Source organism: Trachurus trachurus (genome assembly GCF_905171665.1).
Source record: "Trachurus trachurus genome assembly, chromosome: 7".
NCBI lineage: Eukaryota > Metazoa > Chordata > Actinopteri > Carangiformes > Carangidae > Trachurus > Trachurus trachurus.
The window spans coordinates 17,619,346-17,637,746 of NC_139901.1; the positions used below are offsets into that span (position 1 = coordinate 17,619,346).

An 18,401-nucleotide genomic window follows, 5' to 3' on the forward strand; every position below is an offset into this window, starting at 1 on the left:
AAGGTTGAGTAATGCAATCAATGAAGAATGCTGATTGAATTGTGTTTGAGTGGATATAAATATAAATATAAAAGTGGATATAAAACATGACTGATAAGATGTAAAGCTGATCAGAGAAACTGTCCTGTCTGGGGCCTCAGGAGATCAAGTAAACACAGATACAACTCATCACCCGTGTTATCCTGCATAAACATGCAGCATAATATTTCTACAGCTGCTCATTCTTCAGAAATAGACGTTAGCAACTTGTGAAATGCCTCTTAATCACCAACAAAAAGGGATGTGGGCCTACTCTTGCTGGAGAAAGTGTGAATCAGTTCAGTTGGAATATCATGGAGCCCAGGCTGAGGTTCTGCTGACGTCAGAGCTCTGTCGGAGCCAAATTTACTGACGTCCCTTGTTCACAAAAAGATTTTAAAAAAGAAAGACTGGATGAAAATATATTGTTTTTCTTAGGATACTTCATTCTTCTCTTCTCTGAAGTGTAATGTGCAGAGCCTGTGCATCTGTCTGATGCTTGCTGAGATTATTTTACTGGGTACTCCAACTAACTGAGAAGGAGAGAAAAAGCCAGCACACTCTCAATATCCCTTTGGCGATTCTTTATTGCAGGACAGGCAAAACACAGTCTGCTGCTGTAGCCGTGCACTTCCTTAAGATTTATCCTTTTATATTTTTCTGGGTGAGTGCTCGCTTCTTCCTCCTGTACTCCAACTAACTGCCCTGTTTCTTCCCTGTAATTCAGTATCTGATGTCATCATCTGCATTATCTGTGGATCATCATGGAAAAGCAGTAGGATGGACTTGATGATACATGCAGCCACACAGTGACTCACCTCTCTGCTGCTGTATGCTCAAAATATGAGGAAGGTAGCCGACAAGGAAAAAACACAGGGAATTTTTGTTATGAGGTCAATTGAGTTTTAGGTGGATGTTTCAGGTGACATGCATCATCCAGACCACAATTGCAACTACCAGGTTGGCTCAAATTATTTCCCAAGAATCTCAGTTCTCATGTGACCCATACAGTCATATATGAAACAGGAAGGAAACGAAAGGAAAAGAAAACCAACAGGTTTTTAAAACTCAAATATAATTTTAATGGCTATTTTATTTTATTCTCTAAACAAACATATTCAGCACCAGGTTTATTGTCTATTGAGAATAGATCCACATTCAGTTGAGGGGAGGATCATAAAGTCTGACTGTGCTGCCTCTCTCAAGACAGACACTTTAGGTAAAACATATGTGTCTCTTCATTCATTATCCATCCAACAGTTTTGGTTCCGGTATGTTTACATTTGTACAACCAGGTACAACATTGTGAACACGTCGAAGTCTGTGTGAAGGTGTACACCAGTTCTAATGTTGACACATTTCTCCCATGTGAATGACAACAGGCTTTTTTTTAAGTGAAGCTGCTTTTGACACTTTGTGGCAAATGAGCCTGCTGTTATCACTTTGTGGGCAAGTTTAGATTATTTCAGTAGATCTCATTCCTACAGTTTTGTTTAACATGCTCATCGGAAAGAGGAAATACCAGGTGCTTTGCCAAAAGCAACACTACATCTAGACAAACAGTCCATTCATTTTGTCTCCCACTGTTTCATATGGCAGAGCTCACAGTTCCTGAACGAGCAGTTTCCCTAACAATAGCCCACATGGTTGGCTATTAATAAAGTTGTGACTTTATGTTCAGATGTGTTTTAGTTTCTCTGTGTTCAATAATATAATCTACTGAACATCTCACTGAGCCCTTCTCTGCTTAATTCAGATAACATGGAACTGTTCCAATGTAAATTATACTTAATCTGTGTTTTTGGACCGTTTCATTTAGTGAGATGCATTGCAAAAGTTTAGAAGAAGAAACCTGAATCCCATTTTCATTGCGTCAGTCACTGCATGTATGGCGGGATGAGCTTTGGCTCTCACCGAGAAGTCATTTGCTAGTGTTTATCCAGACTCGGTGGGTGAGAGCTGCGGTGCTAAAGTCACACCTCGGGCCACTAAAACGGAGTCTGGAGATGAGGCCCCCAACATCAGGTGTCCAACAGAGAATCTGACGTGCTAAAGTTCTCACACAGGACGACCATAAAGGAATCTTAATTGGAACCTGGCCCTCCTTTGAAGACAAGATCAGTCAAAGTCCGATTAACTGTTTCTGTGTCTAACTTCTGCGGGTGGCTGTTAACAATACTACAATGCCCGTTGTAATAAATTAGACTGGAGAAATTACTATAGAACTGCACATAGACACTCGGTCAGTACTGGATTTCACCCCTTTTCAATGATTTGCCTTCATCTGTATGAAAAAACTACTCATGTTAGCAAAAAGACAAATTACACTAAGTGTCGTAGACTCGTAACAACATGTTGGACACGATTCATGATTTATCCGTCTGACAACTTAATGGCTTCATTTACAAAACTGCTAGATTTTACTGTAGATATTGAAGTGACCATCTCATATACCTTTTTAAATTTATCAATTATTATAAGATAAAACTTTGGTGACAATTCAAAAGTATGCAAAAATTCATAATATTGTAAATGAAGTGATCAAACTTTAAAAAGAAATATAAGGTTGTTTTTTTTCTTAAACAAACAATTTACCTCTGTCATATATTAGATGACCTCTAGTTCTTTTTGCGAAAAAAAAGAAAAAGAAAATCATTAGTTAATTTAAGGTTTCTACTCCAAAATGTCCCTGTATGATAATTTCTCTATGTTAATGGGCAGTAAAATGTCAGTTGAGATTGGCTCCAGCCCCATGCACACTTGCACTGTAATGATCAGCAGTATGGATGGAGGGAGGGACGGAGGAAGGGAGGGATGATGTAAAATGCTTTTGTAAGGATTGTCAAAGCTGACACACAAATTAATTACTATTAATTAGTACATTACTGTAATTAATATAAGTATCCTGTGTAGCTGCCTTTTGAATCATATAATCCACAGTAGCTGCTATTTAAAGAGTATTCAAAGAGAAACTATCCTGTAGTGTTTGTGTGTTGGGTGTGTACACCCACTGTGGATCTGCCACTGAGCACGCCTTGCTCTCACGTGTGGTTGAGACTTCTTTATGATTTCTACTTGAACACCCTGGCATGAGCATTAACAGTCGTAAATAGTTTTGATGGGGTGAACAGATTTCCCATTACAGACCTGCCCTTATCTGAAGAGGTCAGTCAAAAACGTATGTGTGTGTCCTCTCTCAGCTAGTGCAGCAGGTCAGTTGACACTTCAGTCCTTCCGGAGAAGGTGACAGCATCTCCATGATCCAAGAAGGACTGTGCATGGGCTGACTGGAAAGCGGAAAGGCTCCGGTGGCATGAACGCTGGGAAGCCAGAGGGAAGGAGCTGACGGTTCCACCAGATCAGCTGCAGCAGCTCCTCCAGAGTGAGCACATTCATGAAGGCAGGTTGTAAACTCATTAGCATCTTCATAGAAGCAGAAGTGACACACAGCAACAGCAATAAGATACATGCAAACACAGAGGAGATCTCCTAACACATGCAACATTTTACTTTCAAACACTCAACTCTTTTTGGCTTAAAACGTGGCCGTGAAAAGTTAAAAGTTAGTGATGTTTACCATATTGGATGCCAGTGGTGGCAAAGGCCGATAGTGTCAGTCCATCAAAACACAGAAGATGGTTCCTGTTGTGCTATCAACCATCTTGGAAGCTCTGTATCTCTTCCTGAAGTTACCATGTAGTGTTCTGTGTCGGGTCATTAAATCTGAGATAGATATCATCATATTCATAGTCTCACAGTTGTTTTTGCATTGTAGCTGAGAGAAGAAGCAACAAAATTAAGTTTTTAAAAATTGAGTTTCTCACCATAGCCTTTTAATATGTGCCACCACGTAGTTCTATTTCTTCTCTCATTCAGAGCTTATTTTACTTTGTGCGTATTTTGCTCCTGTGTTTGTATGCGTCTCCAGAGAGTAGGAGTTCATAGGTTCGAGTGTGTGCAGCCGCAGCCACAGGTGTGAATGCCATGTGACTGAGGTCAAGAAGGGTAAAGTGAGAGTGTTCAGCTGTCTGCTCGGATCACTGTGAAAGAGGAGTATGTTGGGATGGTACCAGGCAACAGTGTACAGTCAACCTAGCAATACTGTTAGCAACACAACCTTCAGTCTGTGTGTGTATGTTTTTATTGGAAATATAGCTGCTTCTCTCATCCAGGGTGACCTTAGTACAACACATCTTTAAGTGTGTGTGTCTGTGTTCAAAGTCATCAGGACAGCTATCACATTTGAAAACAACTTTATTTCTTTTCTTTTTTTACAGTGTGTAGTATTGCTCAATTTCGCAATAGTGCAAAATTCAATATTTTAAAGTTCCTCATAAATAACAAACATAAATAAACAACAGTCACTACATTTAACACAAACAAAAAAAAAAGTTACAGTCACCATGAAATTGCACAAATGGATTAAAGATAACTTTAGCGCTCTTTCTATTTACAACTTGATCAGCAGAATGGAGGCCAAAGTCTTATGTGGTTTTGAGTACCTTTCTCTTTGAATCCATGATGCGCATCGACTACAGAATAACATCTCCATAAGACCATCACAGCCCCTATTCTACTGCCTTACTAACGCTAAAAGAAAAGTCAGGTAGTTTTAGAAAAACAGAACCGAATCAACAAAATCCTTCAAAATAAGGAAAAAAAAAAGTCAACTTCTCAGAAGTCTGGAATGGTTTCACTGCGCTACACATGAACTGAACCTATATATTGAGTTTTCACTGAGTCAAAAGACTGAGAGTGATCCATTTACTTTAATTTGAATTATACAGTGGTTCGTTGTTCATCTTTGTTGAAAAAGAGCTGGATCCATTTCAACAATGAGGTAATATAATAAGACACTACACCGAATACAGTGTAGAGAGGAATATGACAGCACCAGTGTCAACAACGTTAATCATTAGTGTCAAGTGTTGGTATTCTGAAGGTGAACTAGTACTTGCTGCTTTAATGTTCTTTAAGATGTCACAAATCCAGGGATTATACCACCTTAATGTCTTAAAAAATAATACGAGAAGTAGGATCGAAGAAACTATTGTGTCCCGTCAATGACTGGTCAATAGGTTTGCAAGCAACTTTTGCACAAATGTAGCGGACAGAGGGTACAGTGTCGTATGAGATCATGCTTGTGGCAGTGAGGAAACATTAAGAAATGCAAATGAAATAATTGCTGCATATCAAAATGCAACAGTCTGTCCTCTCAGGAGAAACTCCAAACACACACCAACTGAACAGCTACCTCTCTCACACTTAGACATTCTCTTTGTCATCTTCTTTGATGATATGCACATCACACACCTTAATAAATATATTAAAAACACTCTTAAATAGGCATAGGTCTGATCTATTTCCTCCTCTGAGCTTCTTTGAAAACAGAAATATATTAGAATTTATTCATTTTTATAAATACATATAGTTCAACATAATTATTTGTTTTTATATTTAAGAAAAACTTCCACACACTTTTACAGATTGGAGGGCCTATGCTTTCTATGTCATTGGTGTCCATGCTCTCTTGCAGTGCAGGAAAGGTTTACAGCATTGCCTGTTACTGCCACCTAGTGTGGCATAGCAGCACTACAACATTTTATCCCCCTGTTTAGGGGTCAATGCTTGTACGTAAACATGCATGGGATAACCAGTCAGACACTACATTCCAAAAGTAAATTCATTCTGTTTCTCTATTTTTTTTTTTTTTTTTTTTTTTTTACATTATTGCAAAAAAATCTAAAACATTTATGTCACACATGACAGAATTAAGTGCCCACCATGTTTCATGATGAATGTGTCAAACACTGAAGTGGTGAGAAAGAAAGTGGGGTTTGAGGAAAGACCTGTCATTCTTCACACACCTTTATCCACATGTATCTTTTGAGGAAGCTGGTATCTGTATGTTGTGGTGGCTGTACAGTGTAGTTTCAGGCATCTGGGTGGTGCAGTTCAGAATTATTGACAAATTTGGTAGAAAAAAAAGAAGAAAAAAAGCAGCCACATTGGTTTGAAAGAAAAAAAATTATAGTCTTTTAGGAATGATCTGCTGTCCTACTCATGAATGATGAATAGTCACTTGTGGAATGTGTCAACGTTTAAACATAAAATTAAAAATTGCCCAAATTGTTAAATTAAAATTCATGACTCATGTTGCATATTTTTCAAAGCATGGTTGGCAAATCTTTACCAAGGTTGCCACAAATTTTTATATGAACCAACCATATATGTACGTATATGAGTCAAACCAGGAGCTTCATCCTCATCATCCCTCTTTCTCTTCTCTCCTTTCCATCAGTTTACCTGTCCTCTCCATCTTCTCCGTCCTCCCTCCCCTCCTACCTGTCTCAAACCGAGCAGTTGCGTCTCTTCCCAGAGCCAGTCTGGGCTGTAGCAGCGGAGGCTGAGCTCAGCCAAACGGTGACCCCGTGTCAAAGGCTGGTGGAGGAAACTGAGAGGGTGGGCGAGGAGGGCGGTGGGAAGTTCAGCAGCTCCAGCACTGCCACGCCTACACTGCTGCGCCGCGTGAACATGCAGGAGGCTGCCACCCATTTGTTGCTGCGCGGGTTGTACTTCTCAATGGAGTTGAGGCTGGAGCTGCCGTCATTACCTCCAACTGCGTATAACCAGCCGTCCATAGACACTAGGTCATGGGTGCTCCTGGAAAAACAGAAAGAAAAGTCTAATTATAATACATGTAGACAGTAAATATTCTTACAGACATATTTATAATGAGCCAGAAAACAGCTCATAGCTTATATAAATGATCTCTATGCATTCTGCTTCATCGGCCAATCAAAGTGAGTGCAGGTTAATTTCCATTGGATGCAGTGGCCTTTGCATTACACAATAATCCCACTGCTAGAACATTGTCAATGATTGCATAGAAAACTGAAAAATGACGAGATAGTGAAATCAAATTGCAATTCATTGGAACAATGGCTGATGTATTTTAGTGAATGTTTTAACATTATTTCAGTAACTAATAATTCTGCCAGTGCCACACAATTTGAGGACACCAGGGAGTACCAATAATACTAAACTTAATAATTAGTCATAGCAGAGGACCAGTGGAAATTAAAAGACAACACATCCTTCTTTCAGTATGTTGATCTTCGTAAGTCCCAGTAGTTACCAAGGTGTAGAGTACCAGTCTGAGCTAGTGTCACATCAAGGTGCTGAACATGGCTTTAGTGGAGTGACCATCAACACAGTGTGATGTTTTGGAGCGTTGGAAACTGTGGAGCAACTCTCTCGACAACTGAATAAGAAAAGCACTGAAAGCCACACGGCCGATTAACACATGAGTTATTCATGGAGCTGCGCAGTCACCTGTTGTCAGTTCACTGTAGGAGCAGGGAAACCTGACTCACAGGCCGGGTATTGTCTGTCCGTGTGTTTGTGTCTGTGTGCCTGGAGCCCAGGAAATAGGTGAATTTGCTGATGTGTCCAGTCCACAAATGACAGTCTGCAATCACCTCCCTGATCTGATATCGACACAAAGCTGTGACAGCGTTGATACAAGCCTGCTTTCATAATCAACACACGTCTCATCCCTAAGGAAAACGAAAGCGACGATCGTTGTGGAAAATAGGTCATTTGATGATTACGCTGTAAGAAGGGCTAGGCAGTGAGGAAGACATTCAAATGCCCCAAATCCTACTCCTTGAAAAGCAAAGACTTTTCACAGAGCCAAGTAATCACAGTAGGGGTCCCCTTTAGACACGCTCCATACAGACAACACTACAGTATTGTTTCTGTCTGAGTGAAGGCAAAATTGGGATTTGGACCATCCACCCCTCTTCACCAAGGTGCCATATGAAATACAAAGAGCTGTAAACTGAATTGCCTGTATGCCCGTAACTGAACTGAACTGAACAAAGGGATTAATACCAGAAAGGCTGGATAGACCAAAACATTGTGTGCACTCTATGCCAATGGATTTCACCATTCCACTAATGTGAGGTGAGCCCATGTACTTTGAATAGTCGGACTGGCTCAGTTGGCTGAGGTGTGTCTCATTTCATTAAATTCCCTCAATCCATCCAAGATCCTTCGTCACACCATCTCCTCTCTGTGTGTTTCTCAGCTTTACAAGGTCCAACAACCAAGTACAAAACAACCACAGTTTTTCCTCATGTGACCAGTAGACACATAGTAAGGTTCTGTGTAGTGGAGAATCTGCTCTAGTGGCTCTCGTCTTTGAAATCGGACAAAGCGGCAGCCAGACATTTATTTTTGCAGAGCTCATATCTCTTGTGCCTTTTGATTCTCGTGTTTTAAAGCGATGTGTGATTAAGATGTAAAATGTCGTATTTGCTCCATTGTTCACAGTGGGCAGAGTTAATTGAACTTTCAAAGGCTTGCTTTTCCCTGGAACTGGACTGTTGCCTGTTTTTATTAACTTTTTTCCAAGTAAAAAAAAAAAGGAAATGCACATATTACCATTCCCACTAGAATCGTACCTCATATCGCAATCGCAGTATAAATAAATAGTCGCACTCTGATATTTTTGTCAGGCTCTGTGTTTTAAAACGTCTTGTCTTACTTCCTGAGGTTTCCTTCCTGTGATTAATCTCATGTGTCTCACCTATGTGATAACCACCTGTGTCTTGTTTCTCCCTCGTGTGTTTGGTCTCTGTGTTTCTCCTCTGTTGGAGCTGGTTTGTGTCTCTTCACCCTGTCAGTTTGTTTCTGCTGCTGGTCCATGGATTTCTTCCTGTGTTCCTGCTGGTCTTTTATCACCCCCTGGATTATTCATTGTTATTTATTGGACTTCTCTTTGCTATCCTTATTTGTTGGGTTCAAATTAAACCTAGATGCTCAAGCCACCTTTAGTTATTTTGTGTTGTCTTACCAGTTCTTAAACATTTGCGTTCATTATACTCTATCTATACTATACTCCTTTTCCCTTTAGTTCCTGGCCACTCAGATTTCCTCTTTTTTGCATATCGTTCAGCCCTACGGCAGACTAACCTGCGTATGTTCATGGGAGCCACTCCTTCCCAGGTGTTGGCCTTGGGGTTGAAACGCTCCACTGAGTTCAGGCAGCTGGTGCCGTCATTGCCTCCCGCAACATACAGCATGCCGTCCAGCACGGCCACCCCGGCACTGCTGCGTCGACTCAGCATGTTGGCGATGGCGGTCCATGTGTTGCTCTGTTCATTAAATCAAGACACTGCAAATTTGCACCTGTCGTTTTGTTTTTCTCCTTCCACTTTTACCCGATCTAAACCAGACAGCTTAGTTTGATGATAAATTCAACACGTCAAATTTACCTGCGGGTCATATTTCTCCACTGTTGCAAGATGTGAGGAGCTGTCATAACCTCCCACTGCATACAAGCTGCCATCTGGAGGGGAAAAGGGAGTAAACAGTCAGAATGTAAATATTAGCAGTCAAATACCAAAGGGGCAACTCCCTGTTGATTTCGGATATTAAAATGTAGATGGTGAATCATAAACATAGGGAAGAAGAACAGCTTGTTTGTGATATTATTTTCCTACCAAGAGTTGCAACTCGGACATATCTTCGACGGGTGCTCATGGCAGCAATTGAGGTCCATGTACTGGTCAGAGGGTCATAACGCTCTGCGCTGTAAGAGAAGAAAAGGATTTGCATGTATTCAATGCAATGGCATCATAAGGCTGTCTATTAGATCAACTTAGCATTCATCATTCATGTCAGGCTCTGTGTACCTGTTGAGACAGGAAGCTCCATCGTAACCTCCTGCAGCATACAGCAGCCCATGCAGGACAGCAACACCCAAACAGCTCCGTCGTGTTCCCATGGAAACCTCAGGTTGCCAGGAGTTAGTGATGGGGTCGTATGACTCCACAGTTGCGAGGTCTGAGGTGCCATCATACCTGAGCACATGTGGACACAGGCAGTGTGTTGATCTGAATCACCTCTTAATATATGCAATGAATGGCAGCAGAAAAAAAATTAATAGAGCATAGACAATAAATGCTTGTCAGAAACACATATAGAAATGGCTATTCATTTTTGCATAACCATCACTCAGAGTTATTTTTTATATTAATTAATCATCTGGCTGCCAGAGCTTCCTGTTTAGTTCCTGACTAGTTTGAGGTCAAAGGGCAACAACATGATCATCACTCACCCGCCAACAGCATAGAGTCTGTTGCCGATGGCTGCCACGCCCACCCGTGCCCGCCGAGTGGACATGGACGCCACCATGTGCCAGCGGTCTGTCCTAGTGTCATATGCCTCACAGTCTCCGTGGATGGCAAACAGGCTGCCACCACCTAGGACACACATTGAGTAAAAAAAAACAAAAATACAACCTAAAAATCGAGCAGTAATTTAAACATGTTATAATAAATGCACAGTGATGATGTGTGTCATTTCAGACTACTTGTTACAAGTTGTTGGGTAATTTTAGACCCACATGGACTCCAAGCTCACTGCAGGAGAGAGTTACTGACTTAGATTGGAAGTGCCAGTAAGTAACGGCGTTTATTGCATATTAACAATTGAATAAACTAAGTAAACCAGTATGTTTTTATTGCAGTGAAAGTTTTTAGGCTTAAGACAAAACAATGACCTTTAATTGAATACATATGTTTGAGATATGAAAAAAATATGAAGATTTGCTACAGAAAAAAAGAAAAAGAAAAAACACCACTGACTAAATTAGACTGACTGATCTTGTGTCTCATCAACTTGAACAAAGAAATAATTAAGAGGTTTAAGAAAAATCTAGATTAGACAGTAAAGCTGGAAGTCATTTACATTTTGTCTAATTTAAATTTCATAGTCATACTGGTTCTGACACTTTACTGCAATGCAAAACTGGAACATTCCCCCTATGACAATACTGCAAATCTCCCAGACAATATCTAATGTTACAATCTGAAACCTTATTATGTCACTATTTTTATCCTCCAGCTGTAAAAATACAGATGTTTGAACAATTGTGTGAGTGGTGTGAGATGTGTGGCTCAGTGTACCCTGATGGGTACCTTCAGGGGCACACTGACCAACGGCGAAGAGCACAGGGCTGGCGCCCTCACAGCGTCGTGGGCGCGTGCGGCTGTTGCTGAGGACTCCCCTCTGCTCAGGCATCAGGTGGTACTTCAGAGCCTCAATCAGCAGGTCCTTGCACTCCGAGTGATGACGCACCAGCAGCTCTGTATCCACATTGCTCATCAGAAAGTCTCGCCTCAGCAGCGGCAGCCGCACACACTTCATAAGCTGACAGGGACAGAGGGTGGTGGAAGGTTAATTTAGGATCAAGGTGCAGAAACTAAGCTAACATGATGATTTTTTTATGTACACTATAAATTCAGTGCTTATGTCAGGTGAGATGGGACAAATCTTACCCAGGGTACATGTTGCCTGCGTCCATCAATATCGTGTTTCACCCAGCTCAACACGGCCCGATACACTTCCTCTTCAGATGGCACATTGAGATTGTCACTGGAGATCAAATCCAGAACCTGGGACGGAGAGGACAAAGCAGATGAATAGAGATATCCCACGTCAGGATTTACACAAACTGTCAGGTTTAAACCCACAGCGCCTTTAATGCAACAGTGACCATCAGATATGCACTTGCTGAAACACTGACAGCTCCCTGACCCTGCATGTCAACACACAGGAAGTAACTTGCATTGGCCACAGACCGTATTAGTTCCTTGTCCTCTCTTCCTTCCTCCTCTCTTCTCTCTCCCTTGCCTCTCTACACTTTAGTCAGACTGATAATTGACAGAATTGCAGGCGCTCTGTTTTGTCTGTGTTGTTTTAAAATTAAACATTTTCATTGGATCAATCAATGACAAATATAGCAAAACAAAATCATCTTAACTCGTACCAATTACACACAAATGCTTGTGATTCACATTCAGATTCGTGTGTGTGTGTGTGTGTGTGTGTGTGTGTGTGTGTGTGTGTGTGTGTGTGTGTGTGTGTGTGTGTGTGTGTGTGTGTGTGTGTGTGTGTGTGTGTGTGTGTGTGTGTGTGTGTGTGTGTGTGTGTGTGTGTGTTAGACACAATGACCACTGCAGTAGTCTGAGTGGCTGGTTGGCTCTGCTCCCAGATCAAGTCAAAGCTGGCAGAGCTGGGTGGGGCAATAGGGGTACCCAGCTGCAGCTGCCGCTGCTGCTGCTGCTGTCTTGCCTGGCCAGATCAGGGCAACAGTTAACAGCCTCCCAGAAACAGCCTCTACTAATCCACAGTCACCCCGAGGAACACTACTGCTACTGCTACTGCTACTGCTGCTGCTGCTGCTGCTGCTGCTGCTGCTGCTGCTGCTGCTGCCCCACCCTGCTGCCCCTCTTACCTCTGCACACTAACACTGCATCAGATTAACTCAAAAGTGTGAGTTCGTAGAGGAGTTATGAAGTGACCTTGTGGTATGGCAGCAGGAAGGAAGGAAGGATGGATGAATGAATGACAAGTGTTTCAGCTAAATCAAGATGCTTAAGATGTCTTTATGCACACAGTAAATCAAGACGAACCCATCTTTTGTAGTTTCCATAATGCCACACATGTAATGCTACATCAGTGAAGCATCATCGGAACAGGCTAGTGAAAATCCTGTCACGTGTTAACACTTCCTTCACAGAACAACCAAATAAATATGGGGCGTATTTCACAGCTCAGAGTCGTTTAGAGCAGCCAGTGCATAAATCCAGATCTGCAGATTTATGACAGAACAGCTGCAGACGGAGAGGGCGGCATGCCAAAGGAGAGACTGAGACAGAAGAATAGAGATGAAGAGAAGAAAATGGTCTATTTTAATCTGCTTTTATGCTGCTTAACTTTTACTGTTTTAATGGACTGTGCCCACACGCTCGCACTGCAGATCCAGTCTCAAGGCTTTGAAAGCCACAGGCAGACACAGAGATATGAGCTTTGTGTTTTGCCCTCATGTAGTCAGTCTCTTCTGTGCTGTGGGGATTGTTCCTTAGAGAGGTGAGAGGATAATGGGAAAGTGATGCTGAGTTGTTTGTTATTTCTTCAGTGTCACTTTAATTCATTGTCACCTTAGACAGCTCAACAGGCATTTGTTTGAAAGAGACGCCATTTCATACAAAAGATGACTCAGTTTTCTTTCCCACATGCTAGGTTGGCTTTTGGATGTTACATTTAGCGGCCCATTTTTAAAGCAAAAAGTTGAAAGATTAACCAAGATATTTTTCTAAACTGTGGCTTTTAACATCATGTTTTTGAGTTTTCAAGAAGAGCTAATGACAGCAGGTCCAAATGTTTCTTAAACTTTTATTTAACCAAGGTGGTTTCTCTGAAAACAAACTAAGAACAAGCTGTGTCGTATCTGTTGGCAGCTGAGCAGCTAAAATGAGCAGCTGGTGTTATGTGCCTTGCTCAAGGACATTTTAGCAGTTTATCCTGATATTATAGGAATCCAGCTAACAACCCTCTGCTCCTCTGAAGGCTAAAACTGGACTAGTTTACCTAAATCCTAAACCTTAATCTCCATCCCTCCACCCCAAAAATTGGGTTTAATAAATAAAAACTAACTCAGCAACACTGTTAGCTCTATTAACAGTACAGCAGCTGTGAAATTGTGACTGGCTCTTCCTAATTACCACTTCCAGGGCAGGAACCACAGTGTTGCCACTGCTGAGCCCAGCCGATGAAAACCAGATAGTTTAGCTAGGTCGCTGTGCCAGATAAAGTAGTCCATGGCAGCCCAGTGGGATGATAAAACCACAGGAGACAGTGATTGATGCAGCTAGCTGAGGAGGAGGAAAGGTCTTCTAATGAATGCCATGCTCGTGGCCACTTCCCCTGGGGGTTGGCGTGGCTTGTGTGCTCAGTTTGGTGAGAAGAACATGACAAACACTGCGTAGGAATTAAATGAAATGCGTGTTTGTGTTGCTATACGTTCCTATTTCTGTTCAATTTGGTATATTTCTAAGGAGGAAGTGGGCGGATCAATCAAGCTGGAATGTAATAAGCAGGAAGTTGTTAACCCACAAGTCAATAGTTGTCTTTTCTGAATTTATAATGAATGTGTAAAGTAATATGACTGCCCCCTTAAATTAAATGCGTAAATTATTTAGTCTAGCGGGCAGCAGCTTTTACTTAAACTTACTGAAAAAGTATTTTGTGTTTCCTATGCATTTACACAACACATTGTTCAATGTCATGGGAAACAGATTACTAGGTCAAAAACAAGACGCACTCTTGCAGTGGACAGAATTGCCAACAACAACTGTTTAATTTCCACCATTAAAACTGCTTCCTTTGCAGAAGACACGAAAGGAGACAGAAAAAGCATCACCCCTACCTGTTTCAGTGGCAGCAGCATGAACTCTTCCGTCTTGGACACCTCTACAAAGTGCTGCAGGACGTACTTGTGCGCAGACTTGAGCAGGTCGCTGCAGGAGTGCGTGTCGGCGAAGCCTCGGATGCCCAGGCAGTTGGATGGGTCCAGTTGGCTGAGAAGGAACTTACAGCAGGCGTCCCGCACCCCGTTCAGCTGCAGCAGGCTCGCTGCTGGGAGCAACGTCTAGAAGTTACAGGTGGAAAAATGAAGTGAGTTTGATGCGTCTCTTCACGTTTTATCGAAAGTCTAATTAAACAAGTTTGTCTGTGAAAACTGAAATGTTCTACTTCACCTGCACGTTGCCTTCACCAACCACAATCTCGGCCGTGTAGGCGTACTGGACAAGCTGCTCCAAGGCCTGACAGTCGATGTCGTGAAGGGTCACGTGTGTCTGCCGACTTTCCGACATCTCATCTGCATGACCACACAGAACGAGAGCAGGTAAACATCTGGCTAATTGTGACTGTCTTCAAGTTCAATCATTCTGGCAACTCCTAACGTACACATCGCCGCTGCCAGAGATCAGCGGTGCTCATTTTTTTTCTGTTCCATTTAATCAGTTGTTTTAACTGAGGACGTTTTTGAAATTCCAGACTCTGCACACTTCTTGTGCAACGTAGGTGTTCCCGCAGAACAGCGGGTCAGAGAGTTTCACTTCAGCAGAGCAGACAAATGTTTCATCCGGGCTGAAGAAACTGCAAATACGGTATTTACAGAGAAGCTGTGATTTTGCCGTTTAGATGATCATGAAAGATCAGCACATTCTGTTCAAATAGCCAAATTAGACTGAGCCGGACGAGTGGCGGCCTCACAGCTGAATCTCAAAGCCGGACAACTAACTGTCTAGAGACTCATTGTACTCGGACGAGGGTCTGGTATCTAGAGGAAACCTCAGACAAAAGCGCACCTCATCTGACCACCTGTGTCCCAGGCAGGAAGCAAGTGATGATGCGTTCACTGCCATTCACAGCAAACACGAGTTGTGTCATTAAACTATGAGCAGCAGAGAACAATGGCGTGCATGTTCAATGTCAGGACTTAAATCTCCGAGGCATTCAACATGCAGGCCTGAGATGGAAATGGTAGCATGCACAAGAATAAATCAGACAATGTGCATTGGACTTACTGGTAAACATAGCGTGGAAATAGGGGCTGCAGGACGCCAGCACCACTTTGTGGGCCTTGATTTCTTTGTTGGAGACATGGAGCACAATGTCACACAGCAGGCCGCGCTGTCGCATCCTGTTCATGGACACGAAGGAGTCGTGGTAGTGGCGCTTTGAGTTGTGCGAGATGCTGTGGCCATCACGGTTGAGCAGCTGCATGCCCCCTTCCATCATGGTGCCTGATGTGGCGGTCGCGGGCTCTTGCCTGGGCCGCACTCTGGGCAACTGGAACCCCCCCGCCCCGGAAAACTTTAAATGTTATTTAATACCAAATATCATCATCATTATCCTATAGAAATGTCTTGTTAACAGAAAAGTGTTGTACCTGCAAGAACGCAGGTGTTATGACAGATGCCCTGACCAATCATTGTACCCACTGTTATTGCTAAAGCATCCATCTTGACAGCTAAGACAGGCAGGCCACCACCAAGTCAGAAATATGTACAAGGTTGGATGACCTGATTATTTGACATTTAGTGTCAAGACTAATTAAATTTCATAATGGCAATGGAAACTATGTCATCAATGAACATTTTTCACTGAAGCTAGAATCACATCCATGCAGCAGGCCTCTGGTCCAGTTGACTGTCTTGCTTTATCTAATTGCAAAGACTCCTCACTAGCAAGTTTAATTGCACCAGAATTAGCTATGAGCGCCCGCCCACTTCGCCCCAGCTGCAGCCTCGGGAAGGCAGGGTGGGTGGAGAGAGGGATGTAGCCTGAGTTAGCCTTTTCCTTTGTACTCTCAGCTGCCCTGCTCTCGGATGAAGAACACACTTCAGAACGTTGCATAACCATCATCACGTGGCAGACGTTGTTGTCTGACGAATATTTAGGATGCCCAAAGGAAAACAACTGGACGAGGTAAACCCAGCCACAGCTGAATTAGAAATCAAATGGAATTCAGGAGGAAAGGGATTTTACTCATAAATACTCCATTTGTCGCAGTCGTATTTCACAAAGGTGGTAGAACAGGAATATGAGCAGAAGCTAACTGGTCTGAGAAAAACACTCTTATCCAGGTGAATAAATGAAATGGTTATTTCATTACAAATGACCTGACATGTTTGGTAGTGTATCCCACAGTGGGGTGTGGATGAATCTCATCCATCAGTGGTGCTTTATTTTCACTTTCCTTTTTGTAGCCTAAATGTCACTGTGACAAAATCTTGAGAAATCCAAACATAGTAACAGCCACTGCAGCCTCTTTAAGGCCAGTCTGATGTCTCTACACATGCAGGTGGAAACAACAACACATTGGATAAAGTTAAGTTTCATGTCTCTTGAGTCAGACAGATTGAGGATCAGTGTTTTGTTGTAATGTTGTCATCTGCTCCTAGCCGCTCTTTCGACTAAATCCTCTGCACTGTCCCACTGAGGACCATCTCAAATGTCACCACAGCTGCTTGGCGACTCGCTCTGGGTCTCATTTTCAAAAACACAACAGACCACAAAAACACACTATGTTCCTCTAGGACGAAACCATCTGCTCTTGAGGAGGAGGAAATAACATAATAGACAATGGTGCAAACTGAGACAGGAATACACAGGAGGTTGGGGCAGACGTGACAACACAATTGCCGAGGTTGGGGCAGACGTGACAATACAATTGCCACAGTAACTAAGAGAGTAACACACTTGTCCTGTTCATCTCAGGCTTGTCTCTTAACATCCTCTCTCTCCTCTCTCTGCCTCAAAATATTGGCTGTCATCCACACACAGCCTCAGTAGCTCCTTGACAAATCATGCTCAAGCTTGTTAGGTACAAAAATGCTGCAAGATCATCTTTTTTTTCGGACAGAAAGATATTTCTGTCATATGTTGTCTGGAGAAACCCCAACCCCCACTCATCTCCCTCTGAATAACATCAGCTATCAGCTGCAGTGGCAGCAACACAGAGGATGAATGTGTCATTTCTTTACCGGTGGCTGCGCTGCGGTTATCCTTGGACACAGTGTCTCCTCCACAGCGATGGCAGATAAACCGACAGCCGTCGCGGTCAGATTTGGTGTGAATCTGGTACCAGTGTCTGTCTATCGGTCCATATTCTGACTCGGGCACAGGGAATATGAAGAAAGCCTCTGTTTTGTGCTGTATGCGGTTGACGTCAATGCAAAAAAAAAACTGCATGTAAGCTGACATCGCTTTGTTAAGGTGGAGCCCGAGCTGCCGGAGGAGGAAGCGACACCGGTGCTCATGTTATTGAAATACGTTGCAGTGTGAAGGCAGGGCTACACGTAAACACACCGGAAGTTATTTCTTAAAGGCAGACGTCAACAGTTATTAATTTATGTTCGTTAATTATCTGTCTAGACACGAGCGACCTTAAGTGCCCGTTTTTGTCTAGTTGGAGTCCGGAAGTGCGTTCGATATACAGAGCTATGCTACAGCGAAGGGCGGGGCGTTCCATACGAGCAACGTGATTGGTCAGACCCTGAACCACCACCTGGCTCTGTTGGCTCCTACAGTAAAATCAAACAAAGAGCAGAGCAGTGAACTCACCAATTCCTTGTTCAATAAATGTTCACATCCAAATATTTTCCTATTCATTCTGGGGATGGTATTTAAGTGTGAACTACGTATTCATCATCCCTCTGTTGTTGAAATAAAATTAAAGTCACGACCAGTCTGTCTGTGTGCGGGTTAACTCGATGAGCTAACGTTAGCTGTGTCTGTCTGACAGCCGATTTAAATCCAGCAGCAGCACTCACCACCAGCCGTCGTCTCTGTTGATGTGACAGCAGCGGCCTCCTCCTGTCTGTGAGCTTGCCCAGCTTTGTAGTTGTACAACGTTACGAACAAACACATAAAACGGGAAAATGTCTCCTCTCTGGTTGACTAGTGCGGCCGATCATTTAATTTAAACCTCACGTGCAGCATCAAAACACTGCTTGTTC

The 18,401-nt window shown here is 42.6% G+C and overlaps 1 protein-coding gene across 4 annotated transcripts; it reads right to left on the bottom strand.

Moving 5' to 3' along the window:
- Window positions 1-4,254: 4,254 nt before the first annotated feature.
- klhl17 (kelch-like family member 17) lies at window positions 4,255-18,394 on the bottom strand. 4 transcript variants are annotated; one of them, XM_083975250.1, is made up of 12 exons: window positions 18,216-18,394; window positions 15,465-15,729; window positions 14,631-14,752; window positions 14,300-14,521; window positions 11,367-11,483; window positions 11,025-11,238; window positions 10,145-10,289; window positions 9,720-9,887; window positions 9,528-9,616; window positions 9,300-9,373; window positions 8,998-9,179; window positions 4,255-6,681 (listed from the first exon to the last, which is right to left on the bottom strand). In XM_083975250.1, the coding sequence occupies exons 2-12, from the start codon at window positions 15,676-15,678 to the stop codon at window positions 6,453-6,455; spliced, it is 1,776 nt and encodes a 591-aa protein (XP_083831376.1). In that variant the 5' UTR covers window positions 15,679-15,729; window positions 18,216-18,394; the 3' UTR covers window positions 4,255-6,452. The 4 variants fall into 4 exon arrangements, with proteins under 4 accessions (XP_083831376.1, XP_083831374.1, XP_083831377.1 ...); XM_083975248.1 differs by having other exon boundaries at window positions 11,007-11,238; XM_083975251.1 differs by lacking the exon at window positions 18,216-18,394 and adding an exon at window positions 17,427-17,520.
- Between the last annotated feature and the right edge of the window lie 7 nt (window positions 18,395-18,401).